This window comes from Astatotilapia calliptera, chromosome 10, assembly GCF_900246225.1.
Source record: "Astatotilapia calliptera chromosome 10, fAstCal1.2, whole genome shotgun sequence".
NCBI classification, from domain to species: domain Eukaryota; kingdom Metazoa; phylum Chordata; class Actinopteri; order Cichliformes; family Cichlidae; genus Astatotilapia; species Astatotilapia calliptera.
The window spans coordinates 27,327,766-27,347,175 of record NC_039311.1 but is presented as its reverse complement, the minus strand read 5'-3'; the positions used below and the strand labels follow the sequence as shown (position 1 = coordinate 27,347,175).

The 19,410-nt window shown below is 41.4% G+C and overlaps 1 protein-coding gene and 1 long non-coding RNA gene across 3 annotated transcripts in view; one reads left to right on the top strand and one right to left on the bottom strand.

Moving 5' to 3' along the window:
* The first annotated feature begins 4,851 nt into the window (after nt 1–4,851).
* On the top strand, nt 4,852–19,152 carry LOC113030982 (uncharacterized). The gene is made up of 3 exons (XR_003273670.1): nt 4,852–5,206; nt 18,301–18,668; nt 19,093–19,152. It is a non-coding gene; the product is annotated as an uncharacterized LOC113030982 (long non-coding RNA).
* Nucleotides 9,195–19,410, bottom strand: part of myo7ab (myosin VIIAb) — a 49,938-nt gene continuing 39,722 nt past the window's right edge. For both annotated transcript variants that reach the window (XM_026182793.1, XM_026182794.1), the window contains 15 exons: nt 19,103–19,272; nt 18,832–19,022; nt 16,416–16,540; nt 16,171–16,328; nt 15,449–15,602; nt 14,800–14,955; nt 14,411–14,516; nt 14,095–14,208; nt 13,086–13,173; nt 12,871–12,977; nt 12,470–12,655; nt 11,457–11,573; nt 11,219–11,302; nt 10,668–10,787; nt 9,195–10,187 (listed from right to left, as the gene is read on the bottom strand). In XM_026182793.1, coding sequence (XP_026038578.1) covers nt 10,095–10,187; nt 10,668–10,787; nt 11,219–11,302; nt 11,457–11,573; nt 12,470–12,655; nt 12,871–12,977; nt 13,086–13,173; nt 14,095–14,208; nt 14,411–14,516; nt 14,800–14,955; nt 15,449–15,602; nt 16,171–16,328; nt 16,416–16,540; nt 18,832–19,022; nt 19,103–19,272 — 1,969 coding nt within the window. In that variant the 3' untranslated portion in view covers nt 9,195–10,094. The remainder of the gene's footprint in view (nt 10,188–10,667; nt 10,788–11,218; nt 11,303–11,456; nt 11,574–12,469; nt 12,656–12,870; nt 12,978–13,085; nt 13,174–14,094; nt 14,209–14,410; nt 14,517–14,799; nt 14,956–15,448; nt 15,603–16,170; nt 16,329–16,415; nt 16,541–18,831; nt 19,023–19,102; nt 19,273–19,410) is intronic.

Genomic DNA, 19,410 nt, shown 5'->3' with positions numbered 1-19,410 from the left:
CGATGTTACTGCTAGCGCCGCATGGCAGCTAGTCGGCTAGCTGGCTAGGGCGGCTTGGCTGACACCCAGGCCGGGCTGACTGATACCCAGGCCGGCTCACACTCTCGTTTCACCGCCGCATGGCAGCTAGCCGGCTAGCTGGCTAGCGCGGCTTGGCTGCCACCCAGGTCGGGCTGGCTGACACCCAGGCTGGGCTGGCTGACACCCAGGCCCGCTCACGCTGTCGTGTCACCCCTAGTCTTTCATGATGACTCTTGGTTGACTGCTGGACTTATTTTTCATTTATATGGGCTGGTGATTCGGTATGAGTGTCCGGTGAACTGAATGTCAGGTAAGACGTTATGTATATTTAAGGTAGTGACTGGAATAAGTCACAAGGTGTCGCTGTTGAGCTGCATATATGTTGTAAATTTTAGCAATTTTGACCATTTGTCCTCTGCAGGACACCGTAGTTCAGTTTTCTCGTTCGCGTGGGCGCCATCTTGGTTCAGTGTTTACTGTGATGTGCAAAGGTAAGCACTGTCAGTGGCGAACTGCATTGGTTTTGTTTAAAAATAAGTGTTCCACTGTGTAAAATAGCGGTTTGTCATTTAAGCCGAGCATATATTTTGTTTATTGAGAGGTTCATGTATTGTCTGATGAGAGTATGAGACAAAGATATACTTTTCTTTCTTACTCTCATATAAAATATTTAGCTTTTATTAAATAGTTATCTGAATCTTACAACCAAAGTTTGCATAATAATACACAAGATTGGCTGTAGACCATTGTTAATCATTCAGAACACTGTGTAAAAATAACAAAAAACAAAAAGTGAATGAAAAGTGCATAAATATTTATTTTACGTGTTTGATGTGTGTGGCAGGGCGTGGTCTGCAGTGCCGCTGCAGGGGAGGTGGACCCACCTCAGCGATATCTGCAATCACGCCTCTCAGGTGTAAAGTCTGTGCTCTCTCTGCTTTTTTTTTTTTTTTTTTTTTTTTTTTTTTTTTTGTATGTGTCGGGCTGTGAGATGAAAACCTACAGCCGGCTGTGTGGGTACAGCAACTATGTGTGAAAAGTGGTCCATAACGTAATGCTTCAAAGTGTGTTCATGCAAACATTGTCGGGTCTGCTTATGAACCTCTGCGCACAGCGTCTACAAATTGGGGCTGTACGAAGTCACCTCATCTTTACACAAAACTGTAAGCTGTCATCTGTGAGGCGCGAGCGGTGTTTGGTTTTACCATAGTTCATGGTGGAGAATGGCTGCTCTGCTGAGTTTTGCTCTCTGTAGCCGTTTGAATGGCAAACTATACTGATTAGCGGCGGCATAGGCACACTTAAAATTTCTTCAGAAATTTTCGCTTTCTAGTTATTATTATTAAGTGTGCCTATGCGAAGGCACACTTATTACTATTGCTCGGATTTATTATTATTATTATTATTATTATTCTTTTTCCGCCTGAAATTTTGGACCTTAACTCCCCCCACAGTTTTGAGACAAGGTTCACATATGATATATCATTGTGTGCGGCTGGAGCTGGAATGAGTTGCTATGACTTTTGGTGTTTATTACTTCTATAGTTTTTTAAATATGAATATTTTAATGCAAGTTTTTTCCCATTGAAATGAATGGAGAACAAGAAATCTTCATTTGTGGTGTGCTGGCTCACTCTAGTGGTATGTCGGGAGTAATGCGAGGCGGCCGCTGTGTCCCTGTGGACGCTTTTATTTTGTATAACTACCGGAAGTAGTTCCTATGTACTGACGCTAGCTGGGTAGCTAGCGCCGCGTCGCTTAAAAAGCAGCCGGGCTTGTCTTAAACTTAAGAGGCTGACACTCGCTAAACCACCCGATCGCTCGCCAAGCGACTGTTTCACACTGGACTTATTTTTCGTTTATATGGGCCGATGATGCTGGTCGATGAGGAAAAACTAACTGAGTTGTTTGGTGGTGGCTAACGCGGAGCTAGCTAGCCACCGGTATGTGTCTCTTTCCCCTCATATGTGGGGAAAGAAACATGTGAGGCGGCCGCCGATCGACCGGTTTTCAGGTGAGAATGTAGGTGTGTAAACGTCAAATATCTGCTCGTTTTGTCAAAACATCCCATATTAGCAACAGATTTCTCACGATGTTGCTGCTAGCCGGCTAGCTAGTTTGGCCGGCCGGCTAGCCGGCTAGCTAGCTCGGCTAGCTAGCGCCGCTTCGCTCAAAAGCACCCAGGCTTGGCTTTCAGTGAGGCGTCTCTAACTCCTTTCACCCCCGATCGCTCCGCAAACAGTCTTTGTCTTAGCTGGACTTATTTTTCGTTTATATGGGCCGATGATGCTGGTCGATGTGGAAAAAATAACTGAGTTGTTCATATACCGGTGGCTAGCTAGCTCCGCGTTAGCCACCGGTATATGTCTCTTCCCCTCGTATGCGGGGAAAGAAACACCGATCGACCGGTGGTGGCTAACGCGGAGCTCAATCGTGGATAAGGGGAACCCAATGCAGGAGAAGCAGGCGGCTGGTGAACTGAATTTCAGGTAAGACGTTATTAACTGCACTCTATTTGGGTCAGATATAAACCGAGTTTAGGTGTAGTTTATTTTCGTTGTGCTGACAGTTACAATAACTGTACTGCGTGCTAGCTAGCACCACGGAGTTTCTATACAGCTGTGCGCGCTAAGTTACTGATGTTGAACTTTATGACAGCCTCCCCTATTTTCAGGCGATAATGTAGGGGTGTAAACTTAAAATATCTGCTCGTTTTATCAAGAAGTCCCATATTTTATCAAGAAGTCCCATATCTCTCACGATGTTACTGCTAGCGCCGCATGGCAGCTAGTCGGCTAGCTGGCTAGGGCGGCTTGGCTGACACCCAGGCCGGGCTGACTGATACCCAGGCCGGCTCACGCTCTCGTTTCACCGCCGCATGGCAGCTAGCCGGCTAGCTGGCTAGCGCGGCTTGGCTGCCACCCAGGTCGGGCTGGCTGACACCCAGGCTGGGCTGGCTGACACCCAGGCCCGCTCACGCTGTCGTGTCACCCCTAGTCTTTCGTGATGACTCTTGGTTGGCTGCTGGACTTATTTTTCATTTATATGGGCTGGTGATTCAGTATGAGTGTCCGGTGAACTGAATGTCAGGTAAGACGTTATGTATATGTAAGGTAGTGACTGGAATAAGTCACAAGGTGTCGCTGTTGAGCTGTATATATGTTGTAAATTTTAGCAATTTTGACCATTTGTCCTCTGCAGGACACCGTAGTTCAGATTTCTCGTTCGCGTGGGCGCCATCTTGGTTCAGTGTTTACTGTGATGTGCAAAGGTAAGCACTGTCAGTGGCGAACTGCATTGGTTTTGTTTAAAAATAAGTGTTCCACTGTGTAAAATAGCGGTTTGTCATTTAAGCCGAGCATATATTTTGTTTATTGAGAGGTTCATGTATTGTCTGATGAGAGTATGAGACAAAGATATACTTTTCTTTCTTACTCTCATATAAAATATTTAGCTTTTATTAAATAGTTATCTGAATCTTACAACCAAAGTTTGTATAATAATACACAAGATTGGCTGTAGACCATTGTTAATCATTCAGAACACTGTGTAAAAATAACAAAAAACAAAAAGTGAATGAAAAGTGCATAAATATTTATTTTAGGTGTTTGATGTGTGTGGCAGGGCGTGGTCTGCAGTGCCGCTGCAGGGGAGGTGGACCCACCTCAGCGGCATCTGCAATCACGCCTCTCAGGTGTAAAGTCTGTGCTCTCTCTGCTTTTTTTTTTTTTTTTTTTTTTTGTGTATGTGTCGGGCTGTGAGATGAAAAGCTACAGCCGGCTGTGTGGGTACAGCAACTATGTGTGAAAAGTGGTCCATAACGTAATGCTTCAAAGTGTGTTCATGCAAACATTGTTGGGTCTGCTTATGAACCTCTGCGCACAGCGTCTACAAATTGGGGCTGTACGAAGTCACCTCATCTTTACACAAAACTGTAAGCTGTCATCTGTGAGGCGCGAGCGGTGTTTGGTTTTACCATAGTTCATGGTGGAGAATGGCTGCTCTGCTGAGTTTTGCTCTCTGTAGCTGTTTGAATGGCAAACTATACTGATTAGCGGCGGCATAGGCACACTTAAAATTTCTTCAGAAATTTTCGCTTTCTAGTTATTATTATTATTCTTTTTCCGCCTGAAATTTTGGACCTTAACTCCCCCCACAGTTTTGAGACAAGGTTCACATATGATATATCATTGTGTGCGGCTGGAGCTGGAATGAGTTGCTATGACTTTTGGTGTTTATTACTTCTATAGTTTTTTAAATATGAATATTTTAATGCAAGGTTTTTCCCATTGAAATGAATGGAGAACAAGAAAACTTCATTTGTGGTGTGCTGGCTCACTCTAGTGGTATGTCGGGAGTAATGCGAGGCGGCCGCTGTGTCCCTGTGGACGCTTTTATTTTGTATAACTACCGGAAGTAGTTCCTGTGTACTGACGCTAGCTGGGTAGCTAGCGCCGCGTCGCTTAAAAAGCAGCCGGGCTTGTCTTAAACTTAAGAGGCTGACACTCGCTAAACCACCCGATCGCTCGCCAAGCGACTGTTTCACACTGGACTTATTTTTCGTTTATATGGGCCGATGATGCTGGTCGATGAGGAAAAACTAACTGAGTTGTTTGGTGGTGGCTAACGCGGAGCTAGCTAGCCACCGGTATGTGTCTCTTTCCCCTCATATGTGGGGAAAGAAACATGTGAGGCGGCTGCCGATCGACCGGTTTTCAGGTGAGAATGTAGGTGTGTAAACGTCAAATATCTGCTCGTTTTGTCAAAACATCCCATATTAGCAACAGATTTCTCACGATGTTGCTGCTAGCCGGCTAGCTAGTTTGGCCAGCCGGCTAGCTAGCTCGGCTAGCTAGCGCCGCTTCGCTCAAAAGCACCCAGGCTTGGCTTTCAGTGAGGCGTCTCTAACTCCTTTCACCCCCGATCGCTCCGCAAACAGTCTTTGTCTTAGCTGGACTTATTTTTCGTTTATATGGGCCGATGATGCTGGTCGATGTGGAAAAAATAACTGAGTTGTTCATATACCGGTGGCTAGCTAGCTCCGCGTTAGCCACCAGTATATGTCTCTTCCCCTCGTATGCGGGAAAGAAACACCGATCGACCGGTGGTGGCTAACGCGGAGCTCAATCGTGGATAAGGGAAACCCAATGCAGGAGAAGCAGGCGGCTGGTGAACTGAATTTCAGGTAAGACGTTATTAACTGCACTCTATTTGGGTCAGATATAAACCGAGTTTAGGTGTAGTTTATTTTCGTTGTGCTGACAGTTACAATAACTGTACTGCGTGCTAGCTAGCACGACGGAGTTTCTATACAGCTGTGCGCGCTAAGTTACTGATTTTGAACTTTATGACAGCCTCCCCTATTTTCAGGCGAGAATGTAGGGGTGTAAACTTCAAATATCTGCTCGTTTTATCAAGAAGTCCCATATTTTATCAAGAAGTCCCATATCTCTCACGATGTTACTGCTAGCGCCGCATGGCAGCTAGCTGGCTAGGGCGGCTTGGCTGACACCTAGGCCGGGCTGACTGATACCCAGGCCGGCTCACGCTCACGTTTCACCGCCGCATGGCAGCTAGCCGGCTAGCTGGCTAGCGCGGCTTGGCTGCCACCCAGGTCGGGCTGGCTGACACCCAGGCTGGGCTGGCTGACACCCAGGCCCGCTCACGCTGTCGTGTCACCCCTAGTCTTTCGTGATGACTCTTGGTTGGCTGCTGGACTTATTTTTCATTTATATGGGCTGGTGATTCAGTGTGAGTGTCCGGTGAACTGAATGTCAGGTAAGACGTTATGTATATGTAAGGTAGTGACTGGAATAAGTCACAAGGTGTCGCTGTTGAGCTGCATATATGTTGTAAATTTTAGCAATTTTGACCATTTGTCCTCTGCAGGACACCGTAGTTCAGATTTCTCGTTCGCGTGGGCGCCATCTTGGTTCAGTGTTTACTGTGATGTGCAAAGGTAAGCACTGTCAGTGGCGAACTGCATTGGTTTTGTTTAAAAATAAGTGTTCCACTGTGTAAAATAGCGGTTTGTCATTTAAGCCGAGCATATATTTTGTTTATTGAGAGGTTCATGTATTGTCTGATGAGAGTATGAGACAAAGATATACTTTTCTTTCTTACTCTCATATAAAATATTTAGCTTTTATTAAATAGTTATCTGAATCTTACAACCAAAGTTTGTATAATAATACACAAGATTGGCTGTAGACCATTGTTAATCATTCAGAACACTGTGTAAAAATAACAAAAAACAAAAAGTGAATGAAAAGTGCATAAATATTTATTTTACGTGTTTGATGTGTGTGGCAGGGCGTGGTCTGCAGTGCCGCTGCAGGGGAGGTGGACCCACCTCAGCGGCATCTGCAATCACGCCTCTCAGGTGTAAAGTCTGGGCTATGAGATGAAAAGCTACAGCCGGCTGTGTGGGTACAGCAACTATGTGTGAAAAGTGGTCCATAACGTAATGCTTCAAAGTGTGTTCATGCAAACATTGTCGGGTCTGCTTATGAACCTCTGCGCACAGCGTCTACAAATTGGGGCTGTACGAAGTCACCTCATCTTTACACAAAACTGTAAGCTGTCATCTGTGAGGCGCGAGCGGTGTTTGGTTTTACCATAGTTCATGGTGGAGAATGGCTGCTCTGCTGAGTTTTGCTCTCTGTAGCCGTTTGAATGGCAAACTATACTGATTAGCGGTGGCATAGGCACACTTAAAATTTCTTCAGAAATTTTCGCTTTCTAGTTTTACGTTAGACTTAAAATGATTAGCAACAGCTAGCAGCTTAGTTTAGCTTAGCACAATAACTGGAAACACAAGGGAACAGCTAGCCTGGCTCTGGCTAAAGCTAACAAAAATCCAGTGTCTTATTAGATGGCACTTGTTAAACCTTTCCCACAGGGGCCGTTTTAGTCAACCTGATTTTATATTCCTCTATTTAAATTAATGAGAAACTCTTTATATTGAGCTGTATTAAACAGTGTCAAATAATCAGGCGCGCTAGTAATGTAAGCCAAAAGCTCAGACTCCAGAGCGGTTAGCTCAACATGCTAACTTTTTTTCAGTGGCAGAAACAATCATCGATACTAATTTGGTTATCTAGATTCTAGGACACAAAAGGTAAGCCCACCTGCTGTTCAAACCTTCTGTTTGTCTTAGGAAGCCAGTCAGAAGACAGTTGGCTTAAATGGGATGAAGCTAAAACGGCATATGAGATGTTTTAACAGAGTAACTACAACAACAACTAAACTGTGGAGCTGAAAATGAGCCAAATAGGACCACATTATAAAAACTTGCACTTAACTAATTTACAGGTAATGAGCATTAACTGAGTAGAATATACATTGTTAAGAAGCGCTAAAATATTATGGAGAAAATTTTGTTTCAGAAGTGTCACAGGTGTATGGTATGATTTTGAGTGCTTATAATTGCCTGTTACATTTCACAAACAACCATTTTAACACATTTGATTATTTAAAATGTGTATGTTAGAACCTGAATAAATACTGATAATGTATGCACACATTTTTAAATTAAACATCACAAATAAGATCATTTTTGCATTCAAATAGCTTTCTGTAAAAAGCTCAATCTTTGAGTATACCTATTTGTATTTGTAAGAGATTACTTTTAATTAAAATGTTGCAATTTATACATGATTGTAAGGATATAGCTTACAAGTAAATATCAGAATGAAAGTTAATTTACAGCTGGTACTTGCATGTCTTTGATCATGCAGGAAAAATTCTCTGGCATCTAAAATCTCATGTTGCAACCACACAGGACTCTTTGGAAAATGTTATTTATTATTTCTACAACATAAGATATGTGGTCATATGGATGAAATAATTTCTGCTTCATAAACATCATCCAGAACAAACATAACTCTGTTATGATTTACAAATTAATACTAAATTCATATATTAAAAAAGGAAGAGACAAATACGAATCATTTACCAGCTACAGTACACATGGAGACACTGAAAAAAATCCCTACTGGATACAAAGAGTGCTTGAACTTTGTGGCACACACATGGGATGCTAACGATGAAGTAAAAGCAACATTACTCGTATTTCCTCCACATCAGTGCTATGTTCAAGTCCAGATAGTGTTCACAGGTTTGGAGATTGTTCCTGATGTGGTTGAGGTTGACTGTGAAAATTGGCAAAGTGTAACAAATCGATCAAATCAAAGAAGAAGAAAAAAGGAACACATCTGAAATGTACAATTTTTTTTTTTTTAAATGTCATAACGTTGATTTAATAACCTTGGGACAACTGTAAGCATAAATAAGAACACTACCTACAAGTTAAATAAACAAAAAGAACCAGACGACTAATGTTAAGGGGAGATGTTGCTTCAGATAGCCATAGTTAAAAGTCAGGGATGAATGAAGCATCACAGAATCTCTTGGGATTATAAAGATTTGGGTACAATAACGGCACAAATTAATCCATTAATTCAAAAATAATGCAGCATCATTTTGACTTGACCTGCAGTCAGTCCGGTGGGGTTCCAAAGGTTCAAGTAGAGTCATCATTGATATTTATTAGTCCTTTATTTATCTAAAAAAAATCTCATTGAGATTAAAAATCTCATTTCCGAGAGAGACCTGGCAAGTATTAAGTCTACAAACTTGTGAGTTGTGTAAATATCAGATTTCTAATGTTATTAGTCTGCCTAAAAACATATTTTTGTGATGAGGTTAGTGGCATTTTCTTTTGAGCCAACACAGACGCTCTGAGGCGGAACACCTTTTCAAATTTTGAATATGCAGATAAAAAAAGTAGCTCCAGAGAAAATTCTGCTCAGAAAAGGTTTGGAAACGCCCCTAACGTCATCAGAAAAATATTGTCATGACCAAACTAGAGATGCAGAGGTAAAATTTGGCAGTTTTTCTGTGAGAAATATCATTATTGTAGTATTATTGAAGGGTCTGTACCTTACAATATAAAGCGATTTGAGGTGAGAGTTGTTTATCTAAATGAACTGAAGTGAATTTAGGAAGTATATTACGATCCTTGAATTTTTCAATGGAAAACAGACGGTGAGACTGGGAAATTTTCTTATATTGGATCATTTTTTAAATGTCTGTGAAGGTTCTCAGTCATCCAGGTCATTGTAGTTTGAGGAGCTTGGAAAGAAAAGCATCTGGAGAAACTTAAAGTCCAGATGCTTTTCTTTCCAAGCTCCTTAGATCAGTTTCTAAAGAATGAGTCTAAATTGTATAAATGGGAGTTTGTTCATGCCTTTAGGATTCTAGTTGAACTTTTATGCCATTTTATATTCTTAATGAATTATAATCAAGAATATGATCTATAAAGTAGAAGCAATTCAAAGATCTGAAAAATAAAAACTGTTGATTTGACACAAGAAGTGTGCACGCATAAATCTCGTGCATACCTCTCTGCGTAAATATCACCAGGTCCAACATAGCAAGATTTCTTAGAGACTTTATGGAAAAGTGACCAGGATGCTTCTTCAGATTTGAAACCGGCATGTTAAGATGGAGATTAATAGGACAGAAAATGATCTAACTGCTATTTCTTTTCTAACAGAAACACTAAAAATGACTGGCTCCAGATTTTTAATGTAGTGTTTTAAGGATCGGTTCATCGATGACGCCAAACAAGACATTTAACTGTGCTCCCCTAACACAGTCAAACAAGAACAGTTGCATTCATCACTTTCAGCCTATGTAGGACCAAGTTCCTACTTAGTGACACTTTATAAATACAGGCCCAGCTGTTTCAGTGCAGATGTTAATAGTATAAAAATCTTTTTGCACACTTCAGTCAAGACATGTGAAAAGTGGTTTCATTGAAAGTTGAACGTGTCACACTTTACAGCACAGAGAATAAACGTCACTGCTAATCACTGCAATTACACAAAGTCCAGCTTCAGGAAAAAGTCATTTAAAGGCAGCGGGTGAGTTTTAAGACAGGACCGATGTTATAGTGTGAAAACATTAGAGCGTCACAGTCAGCCATTAGCGCGTTTTTTACATTCTGCCGTGTGGGTGTTTGTGTCCAGCTTCGATCAAATGGGATCAATGACTTTCCAGCCTTCTGCTCACTTGCTGTTGCCCCGGGACGTTCGCTGTTTGGTCATCGTCGTCAGCATCTGGCTGATGTAAGAGGTCAGGAGGTCGTCCATTTTGTAGCCCTGATGGATGAGAATACATTAATGATTGCTTTGTGGGATGTGCGGCTCTTTTCACTGTATAAGGATCTATTATTATTCACACAAGATCACTGATTTGATTTTCTCATAAGTTTTCCTGTGACGTTAGAACTGTTACTTCACCCCTTTTCTCTGAGCTGTAATCAAGTTTGAAGTTAAAAAGAGAGCACAGGTAACCATGCAAAATCGTTTCAGACACCACACTCAAAAAAAACTTGATTACACATGAAATAAATGACTGATTCAAATGTGAACGCAAAGATTTTGCTTCCTGCAGAGCGTGTAATCTTGTTGGTGGAACACGTGATAAACGAGAGAGTCTACAGAAAAGACTGACAATTAAATCTGCTGGCACGCTGCTTTCACTGCTCAGGCTGTGCATAATCACATTAAAAGCAGCTTTGTTTGGAAAGCTAAATGCTCACACTCTTTGTTTCATGTTACAAAAACTTAAGAGCTCACCAGGGACGTTTCACACAGCAGCTTGCTGCCTCGCACCAGGTTTCCAATGGTGATGTGAAAGTACGAGTTGCCGCTGCTCCAGTTGGAGATCTTGGTGAAAGGGTGAGTGATGAGGATGTCCTACAGGAAATTTTGATAAGCCGGATAAGAGAATAATGCAGTGCTAAACTTCACATACAAACAAATATTTGCAGGTTTAAATCAAAAACTAATTGCGAAAAAAAAGTGCTTTGAGTGCTCAGATATTTAATTCAAAGGAACAGCTGCCTCAACGTGCTTTATATTGTAAGGTAAATACAATACAATAATACAGAGAGAAACTACAGTAATAGAAAAAGGCACCAACAATCAGAAAAGCCCCTATGAGCAAGGACTTGGTAACAGTGGGAAGGAAAACCTCTGTTTTAACAGGAAGAAACCTCTGGAGGAAAACAGGCTCAGGGAGGTGCATCTATCTGCTGTGACCAGTTGGGAGTGAGGGGAGGGAACAGAGTAGCAAAGCGCTCTATCAATACAGATCGATTAAAATATCAAAGATAAACGTGTTCCACCTTAGACTTGGGATCAATCAGACTGACTCCATGTTTGTTGATTGCTATCAGGAGGGTTTCTGGGTAATTAGGATCAGTTGTTTGCTGCAGAAAAAGCAAAACAGAAAAACCAAAAATGCAAAGTTTGTCCCAGTGTTGTGCAGCTTTTTTAAAAGTGAAAGTAGATAAAATAGAGCAGGAAACAGTGAATGCAGACGTTCCAAGCTTTCATAAACTAACGAGTCTCTAGCGTCTTTACCTTGACTTCGAAGAAGGCCGAACCAAACGTGGGCCACTTGTAAATGATTTTGAGGAAGGAGAGTTTGGCTTCTTCCCGAGTCTTCCCTGAGTGCTTGTTGAACAGTGACACGATCGACTGAGACACAAAACAACAGGAAGATGAAACACTCATTCACTCTTTTTGCACACAGACTTGTAAGTGATTACCTGTAAACGTAGCAAGCAGCTGTGGGATATGTTTTGGATTTTAATGTTTTCGAACTCCCAGAGAGCTCTGAAAACAATAAAGCCTCTTTTTGGGGTTTGGGATGACGTCAGAGAGACAAGCTGACGTGCTGCTACAGATTTAAATCTCTGCATATCGCCTGGTGATTGTCTCGAGTTCTTTTTAATCAGTACAATCAGCACACAACTTTTAGTTTGTTTCAGTTTGATAGATCATTTTAACTCATTTGAAACTTAAGTACCTACGACTGATTAAGGAACGTGTATTTAGCAGCATGGCTCAGGCCGAGACTCCTTTTTCAGGCCTCTAAAAATAACATTTTTCTGAATCCGGTGCTTCAAAGGATCCTATAAAAACACACGAGGTCGGCTCTTTTGCAATAAAAGCTCCTGCATAAAACATCTGAGTCACCTAGAAGTTTTAATGTGCGATTAAAAGTTTTTGTCTCACTAGATTTCCACGACAAGTTCAATGTAACTTTAGTGTTTTTTACTTGTTGGTTAAAACTTTAACTGCCTAGCATAGGAGCCAAAAAGCACCAATCGCCAGACCTTATTTCTGGATTTTTGAACGAAAGCATGAAAACATCTTAAATATGTAACTAGAGAAAGAACTGTGATCACCGAGGAAAGGTTATGAATGAATGAACACCCGAGGATTAAATCCAAATCTGATGTTTTGAATTCTGCATCTGTGGCAACAAACTGAAGAGGAAATTATTTTTGAACATAGTCATCATTAGCCTGAGGCCATTCCTGCATCCAGACATTCAGTTTTTTACCATTTTTAAATCTGCGCGTGCTCACCCGCTTCCAGTCGTCGGGCGACAAATGTCTGATCTGGTCCTGGGGGACGAGCTCCTTCAGGATCTTGGAAATATTGTGGAAGTGGGATTTATCCTCCTCAAACTTCACCCTGTAGATCAGCGCTGCCAGCTGGTGCACCTCCTCCTTTGAGCACTTGTGGTAGCCACGCAGATACTTCGGCAGCTCCTGCAGAAAAAGACAACAGCTGGTAAGAAACCGATACCACACACAGATTTTCTTTTTTGAAGCTTTGCACAGCTGGAGGGAAGATAGAGACAGAGAGCATGATTCAGAGTTTAGTCTACACCATCCATTCTACATCAGGCAAGTTTAAAATGTTTTATCTCAACATTTAATCAAGTAAGAGTAACCAGATATACTGATACTGCAGAGGGACTAACCTGGTAGTAGTGGAAGATGGAATCAGCCATGGAGTCCTTTCCAGGAAGTGTATTAGTCCACAGCTTCTTCATGAAGAACACCTGGTAGGTCAGAGAAGGCACTACACCTGCACACAGCACAAAGGTGAAAAGACAAACTGGTAAAGAAAGAAGAATCAGCGAGAAGATCAAAGATAATCTGAGCTTCAATCTGAATCTGATCTGATGGGCTTTACCATCTTTTACATGTCTGGCTTTCTTGATCCAGTCAGTCAGGTGCCTCACAAAGTCAAAGAAGAAGTCGCCGTCAGGCACGCTGATGACCTGGAAGTAAGTGAAGGATTTAATTGTGTAAAGAAGATCCATGTTGAATGGCTTCAATGGTAGGCATGATCCCTTTTTCCTCAAAAATAAAGCTATTATTCAAAGTAAAAAGTTACGACTACATGTAAACTAATCACACGTACAGGCAAAGTCTGTACAGATGAAAGTAAAGCAAAAAAAAATAAGTTAAATAAAAATAATTACAAGCAAACTGAGCAGTAAAGGACAACCTATGAATACCCCCCACCCAAAGAACAAACGAGTACTGAGAGCTGCAAAACCAGTGAGAGAAAAGCAAAATGACCTCAGACTGAAAACCACCTCAGAATGATTTCCAGAAACAAATCCACACCACTGAAGATGAAAACTTATCATGCAAACAAAAAACAAAATATAAACACAAAAGGAACCAGGAAGTCACGGACTAACAAGAAATCAATTAACTGATTACAGAGAGGTGGTAGAAGAACTTAAAAATCCAGAACCACTGAATAAGTAAATAACATGACTACAAACACACAAAAAGAATGATTAACAAATACAAAATAACACACAAATCAAACATCTGCAACGAGACCCAAAACAACCAAGAGAAGACTCACAATTACCACAAAACAGGAAGAGGGTCAAACCAGTGAAAATAGGATGCAACATAAAAACAAACTGACTCCAAATTAATGAAAAATGACTAAAAATGTTACTTTTTATGAATCTGAAACAACAAATTCTTGGTAGAGAACCAAAGGTCTACCAGAAATATGACAGCAGAGAGAGCAACAACTACAAACAGCACAACAGGAAAAGAAAAGTCATCAGCATAGAAAACTATGGCTTTTTTTGTCTAATCTGTCCATTTGCTGCCCCTGAGCTGAGCTTGTAGTGAATACGTTTGTACGATCGGGCTGCGGATGAAGGCGTCACCTTGTCAGTGATCTTGACGAAGAGACTGAAGCCCTCGGAGGATTTGAGCATCAGACGTCCGGAGATGTTGTGGCAGAAGTCTTTGGCTTTCGTGCTCGACTCCACCTCAAACACCTGTGAACACAAACATAAACCAAAGTCAAGCTATAAGCAGAATATTTAGTACATGTGCAGAAAAATGTGAACGATGCAAGTTCACTGTTTATTTAAAGAGGTGGCACGTCTCAAATTACAGTTTTTTCCCCTTAGTGTACAAAATGCACAGTTGTAAAATACCACATAACAATGTACTTTTTGAATGTTAGTCGTAACTGACCTCGTCTGAATCGTCAGGGAAGTAAACTTTGTGGAAGATTTGAGTCGTCTTGTGCTGGATGGCCTCCACCTCCACCAGGTGAGGAGGGTACTTCCTTGATCCGTTTCTAGCACAAAGGGCAGTGAGGATGAATAATGAATAAAATATAATAAAAAAAAATTACTAGGGGTAAAAATTGTAATTTAAAGCAACCATTTAATCACACACTGGGGTAATATGCACTATAGTTTCTGTAACTGAGCTGTATGAACTAGCTGGAAACTAGAGGCTGCTTGCAGGTGCTTCTCAACTGAGCTAAAAAAAAAAGTGGTGTGAGACTTAAACCTGTAAAAAGCAGTAGTGAAGAAGTTTTAACAGGCGTTAACAACAACTGTGTGCGTTTGTGTTACCGTAAGGCTTTCTGCAGCCGCTGCATGCAGTCTGGAGCCAGAGGATAGTGTTTCTTGGCTTGCAGAAACTTCTGGACGTGAGGCAGCAGGATGTTACTGGGAGGAAACAAACCAGTGCAGAGCCACAGCAGCTCCCAGCCCTTCTCCTCACTGTACCTGCACACAAACACCATGACAAGGTGCACAAACTGAGGGTCAGGATTTTGGCTTTGTGGCACAGGAAAGAAAGTGTCCTTTAGTGAGAAACATCTAGAAGTCAGAAATTTTCTATGCATGCTCATATTCCATCATGCTTATATCATTATTTTCTTGCTGCTACCAGGCATATTTATAAGTGTGCAGGGATTTTGTTTCTGGTGACGGTACAGCAGGCGAAAATGTTAAACACCAGTCTCTGTGTGGACAATGAATACAGTTTTGTTTGCTTGTGTGAATTTAATGAATTTCAAGTGGCAAAAAAGACTCTAAGGGTGCTGCAGAGACTGTGAAAGAACCGCTGGGGTTACCAGGAAGGTGCATGTTACAGATGTAAGAGATGCTTTGAGAGTGATCAAAGTGAACACTCACAGCTTAAACTGTGAACACTGAGCTAAAATATTGATTATAGAAGAAGAGATAGAAGAAAAGACTGTTTTTTTCTTGGACTTACTTAATGTGATTGTCTGTTAGCTGTTTGAGAATCTGGCAGAAGATTTCGTCTTTGAGCGGCTCGGCCTTCAGGGCTCCTTCGAATATCTGATCGGTGAGCTCGTTGACAGAACGCACTCGTTTGGACGGGTAGTCGCCCATATACTTCATCACAGGTGCAAACACAGTTAAGGACCATTCACATAACGACAGGCTGGTACAGGTCAGGCAGTATGGCTGACTGGAAATAACCAAGCAGCAAACTTCCTCTGATGGCCACTTGGCTGGCTCCAAAAAACAGAGTTCATCTCTATAAACTCATGTTAAAATTACTAACCTACCAGCATTAAAAAGCATGTTTTCTTTGTATAGAGCAGATTAAATATTACAGTTTCAATCGCTACAAAAACAGCTAAACCTTTGCTAGCGATGGAGCAGTCAAGACCAGCTTATGATTCCCATCAAAATCACAAACAACAGTGAGTAACTTTCATGGGGGGTTTGGTCGACAGGCGTAACTGCAGGCTTGGATGCCTGTAACATCCATTCTTACCAGTAGCAGTTTATAAAGAAACAAAATTAATATTTATCAGAACTGAACTGAGCCCTTCACAACACCTCCACTTTCTCATATGGTCCCTTGGGAAAGTTAATTACCTGCTCTGATGTAACAAAAGCACCAGAGGAAAAACGCAAACGAGAAAGCCAAACATATGATCAATCACGCCCTCTCCTAAAGGATATCTATGAAGGCAAGGCAGGCCTCCTGGGAGAGCTCGTCGTGAGCCAGGACTTTCTTCAATAGAGGCTGTTTGAGAGGCTCGCGGGTGCAGCTCCACAGACGCTCCTTCCCTCGAGCTTTCGAGATCACCACCCTGCTCAGAGTACTCTTTGGAGGAGGCCTGAAGAACAGTGGTTCGAAGAAACGTTCACACATTTTTTTTTAACATCATTTGTACTTAAAACAGCCTCACATTAGACTTAGTTACCTGAAGTAGTCGTAGGAAAATTCCTCCAGAGTGTAGGCCTTAGATTTATCCTCTTGGTCCGAAAGGTTAATCTGGGACAAACCGATAGACTCGCGCCTCTGATCAGGAGTCATGGTGACGAGAGCCTGAGAGACAGTAAAACAGGAGGAAGATTGGATTTTTTTCGCATTTGACCCTTCCAACTGGTTAATTCAGCAAAGTACATCAACATATTTCAGAGCATTTTCTAGGAAGAAAAAATTCTTTTGGGAAGTTAATTTTCCTTTTAATGAGCAGCCAATACCTGGAGTTCAACAACCACATCTCTGTCAAAACCTTCCTTTCAGAATCCATGAGTTTTTTGCTTTTAGTGTGTGGTTAAAGCACTTTTTTCTGTTACAGTATACCAAGCAGAAAACTAGTGATGTGCTTTTGATGATAATACAATGTGCAAATTCAATATTTCTGTAATATTTTAGTGTTTGACACTTTGTAGACAGCCATTAAACACACAGCTGGCTGCACAGAGAGACTAGCATATATTTATTTTTGTGTTTTTTGTTAATTGGGAGAAAAACTGCTAAAAAAAAAATGGTGGACAGCTAATAGCTAACAATTGGAGAGACAGCAGCTGCTCACATGGTGCTTTAATCAGGTTGTTTTCACACGTGTTGAAAATATATGTGCAGTGAGGATTTTTTGTGTGTAAATTTTAATTAGTAGATGACTGGCAGTTTGGTTGACATTAATTTAAAAAAAAATAGCAAAGCTGGAGTGTTGACAGGTCAGATCAGCATTTACACAGTTTAACCGTCATGGTCATTTTTATTTTAAAGGATTTGTTTGACAGCACTCATTGCATTGGCCAATACTTACAATAGGAAACTTCAAGTAACTTCAAGAGAATTTCAGGTTTACACAAGTTGGGAAGGCCTCTTGGAGCCATTCCTGAACAACTGCAGTTTCCAAAACCATCAGTTCACATAATTGTATGTAGGTACAAGTAGGGCTGGGCTATATAATACCGTTCACAGTAATACCGGTATCATGTTGGGCAACGATAAGAAAATAAAATATCGCAATAGAATATGGGTAAAACACGCATGTGCAGTGCCTTTGTTTTCATACGCACATGCCGGAAAAAGCATGGCGGCAACGGAGAATAAGAAGGGCGAAAGCAGATTGTTGAATGAAACGGATGAACCAGAATTGGTTTGTAAAAATGCTGCAACTTCACAACAAAGCACTATTTTTGGTAGAGTATGCAAGCAGGCCGTCGTTATTACCGTGTTGTTTGGAAAATACGGCACACTTAAAATAAATCCTTTGATTTTTCTGAAAGTCGACAGTGCCCCTTATAATCCCGTGTGCCTTATGTATGAATTCTGGTTGTGTTTACTGACCTCAAAACGATTTTATGTCGTACATGGCGCTCGTAAATCTGTCAAATGTTTTAGTACGACTTTGCTAAGCTACGAAGCCGCACCGCTTGATGGATTGTTGGAGCATTACGGCTACTGTAGGCAAGAGCCTCGTGGAGTGATACGTACTGTGCTTCAACATAATATTACCGTATTGTCTATATAACCTCTTTTTAAGTTTTGTGGATATTATACATGGTTATCCTGAGGATATGTCGGCCAATTTCCACTGGAAATGCCTTTTGGTTAAACTGTCAGCAAGGAATTTGCATTTGCACTGTTAAATTTTTATATAACTTTAATGCACATAAAAAACAGCTGTTTGTTTAAGTGAAAATACATTGTTGGGTTTTTTTGCACTAATAAAAGTTGTGGAGTTGTAAAGTATTTTGTCTAGTGTCAATTATATCGTCAGTTATGTCGTTATCGCAAATTTTCTAATGCATATCGTGATAAATGCTTTTGGTCATATCGCCCTGCTCTAGGTCCAAGTTATTCGGATATGTAACCATGTTGCCAAGTTCTAGAAGAAGACCCAAACTGTCACCCTCAAAAATGAGAGAAAACCGGTCATGATGTTCAGGAACAATCCAGGAACCACCAAGGTTCAACCTGTTTCTATGTGTTAGCCATGCGACAGAGTGGCAGCATGGCTGTGTACCTTGCTTCTCGCCCTAAGACAGCTGGGAGAGGCCCCAGCGCCCCCGGGGCCCTAAATTGGATATGTGGAAGAGAATGGATGGATGGATTGAGAAAGTACCAAACATTAAAGAAGCCCCTGACACCTTCAAGCCTGACAGAAATTTGCTGCTGCACACATGGATAATTCAAATGCCTTAGCTACAATAACCAGGTATATCTACACACTGTTGCACAGGGACATCCTGAAATCACTTACACTGGTAGAACTGGTTAGACTTCTAGTTCTGTCCTGTAAAAACAACCTGCTGGATTAAAAAAAAACAACATTCCAGCAGAATCTGGAAGACAGAGATTATTTTTCTGACTGCACTCACCACTATATCATACTGTGGTCGGGTGATAGTAGGTAGCACATAGACACAGTCAGCAGGGAAGTCCCCTCTCTGTTTGGTTCTGTCATTGACGCCGTGTGCCCAGCCAGAGTTCATCACATGCTCTCCGTCATGTTCGTCCAAGATGATCAGATCTCCTTTAGCAAAACTCAGGAAGTTGGAATCTACCCCTACTGCCGGGGAGATGACAAACAGATTGACCATTCTGCTCCTAAAAACACCTTTTTATTTCTAATTCATCAGTGAATCTCACGTGGGTTCAGGCAGTCTAGCAGGCCCACCACATATTTGGACCTCTTCCTTAGACCCTCGAGGAAGGAGACCACCAGGTCGCGGATGTCCTCTGCATTGTTGGAGGTGAACGTATACTCGTCTCCTTTGATGGTGGCCAGAGTGAAGCTCTGTCCCTGGAGTTTACCCCCTCTGCAAAGTTAAACTTTGCTTTAACCATGATAGTTCAAAATATGGACAAGATGCAATTCTGACAAGCAGAAGATCCCTAAAAACTTTAAAATGATAAAAATATATTTATTAAGTAATGCTTACAATCATTTGTATCAG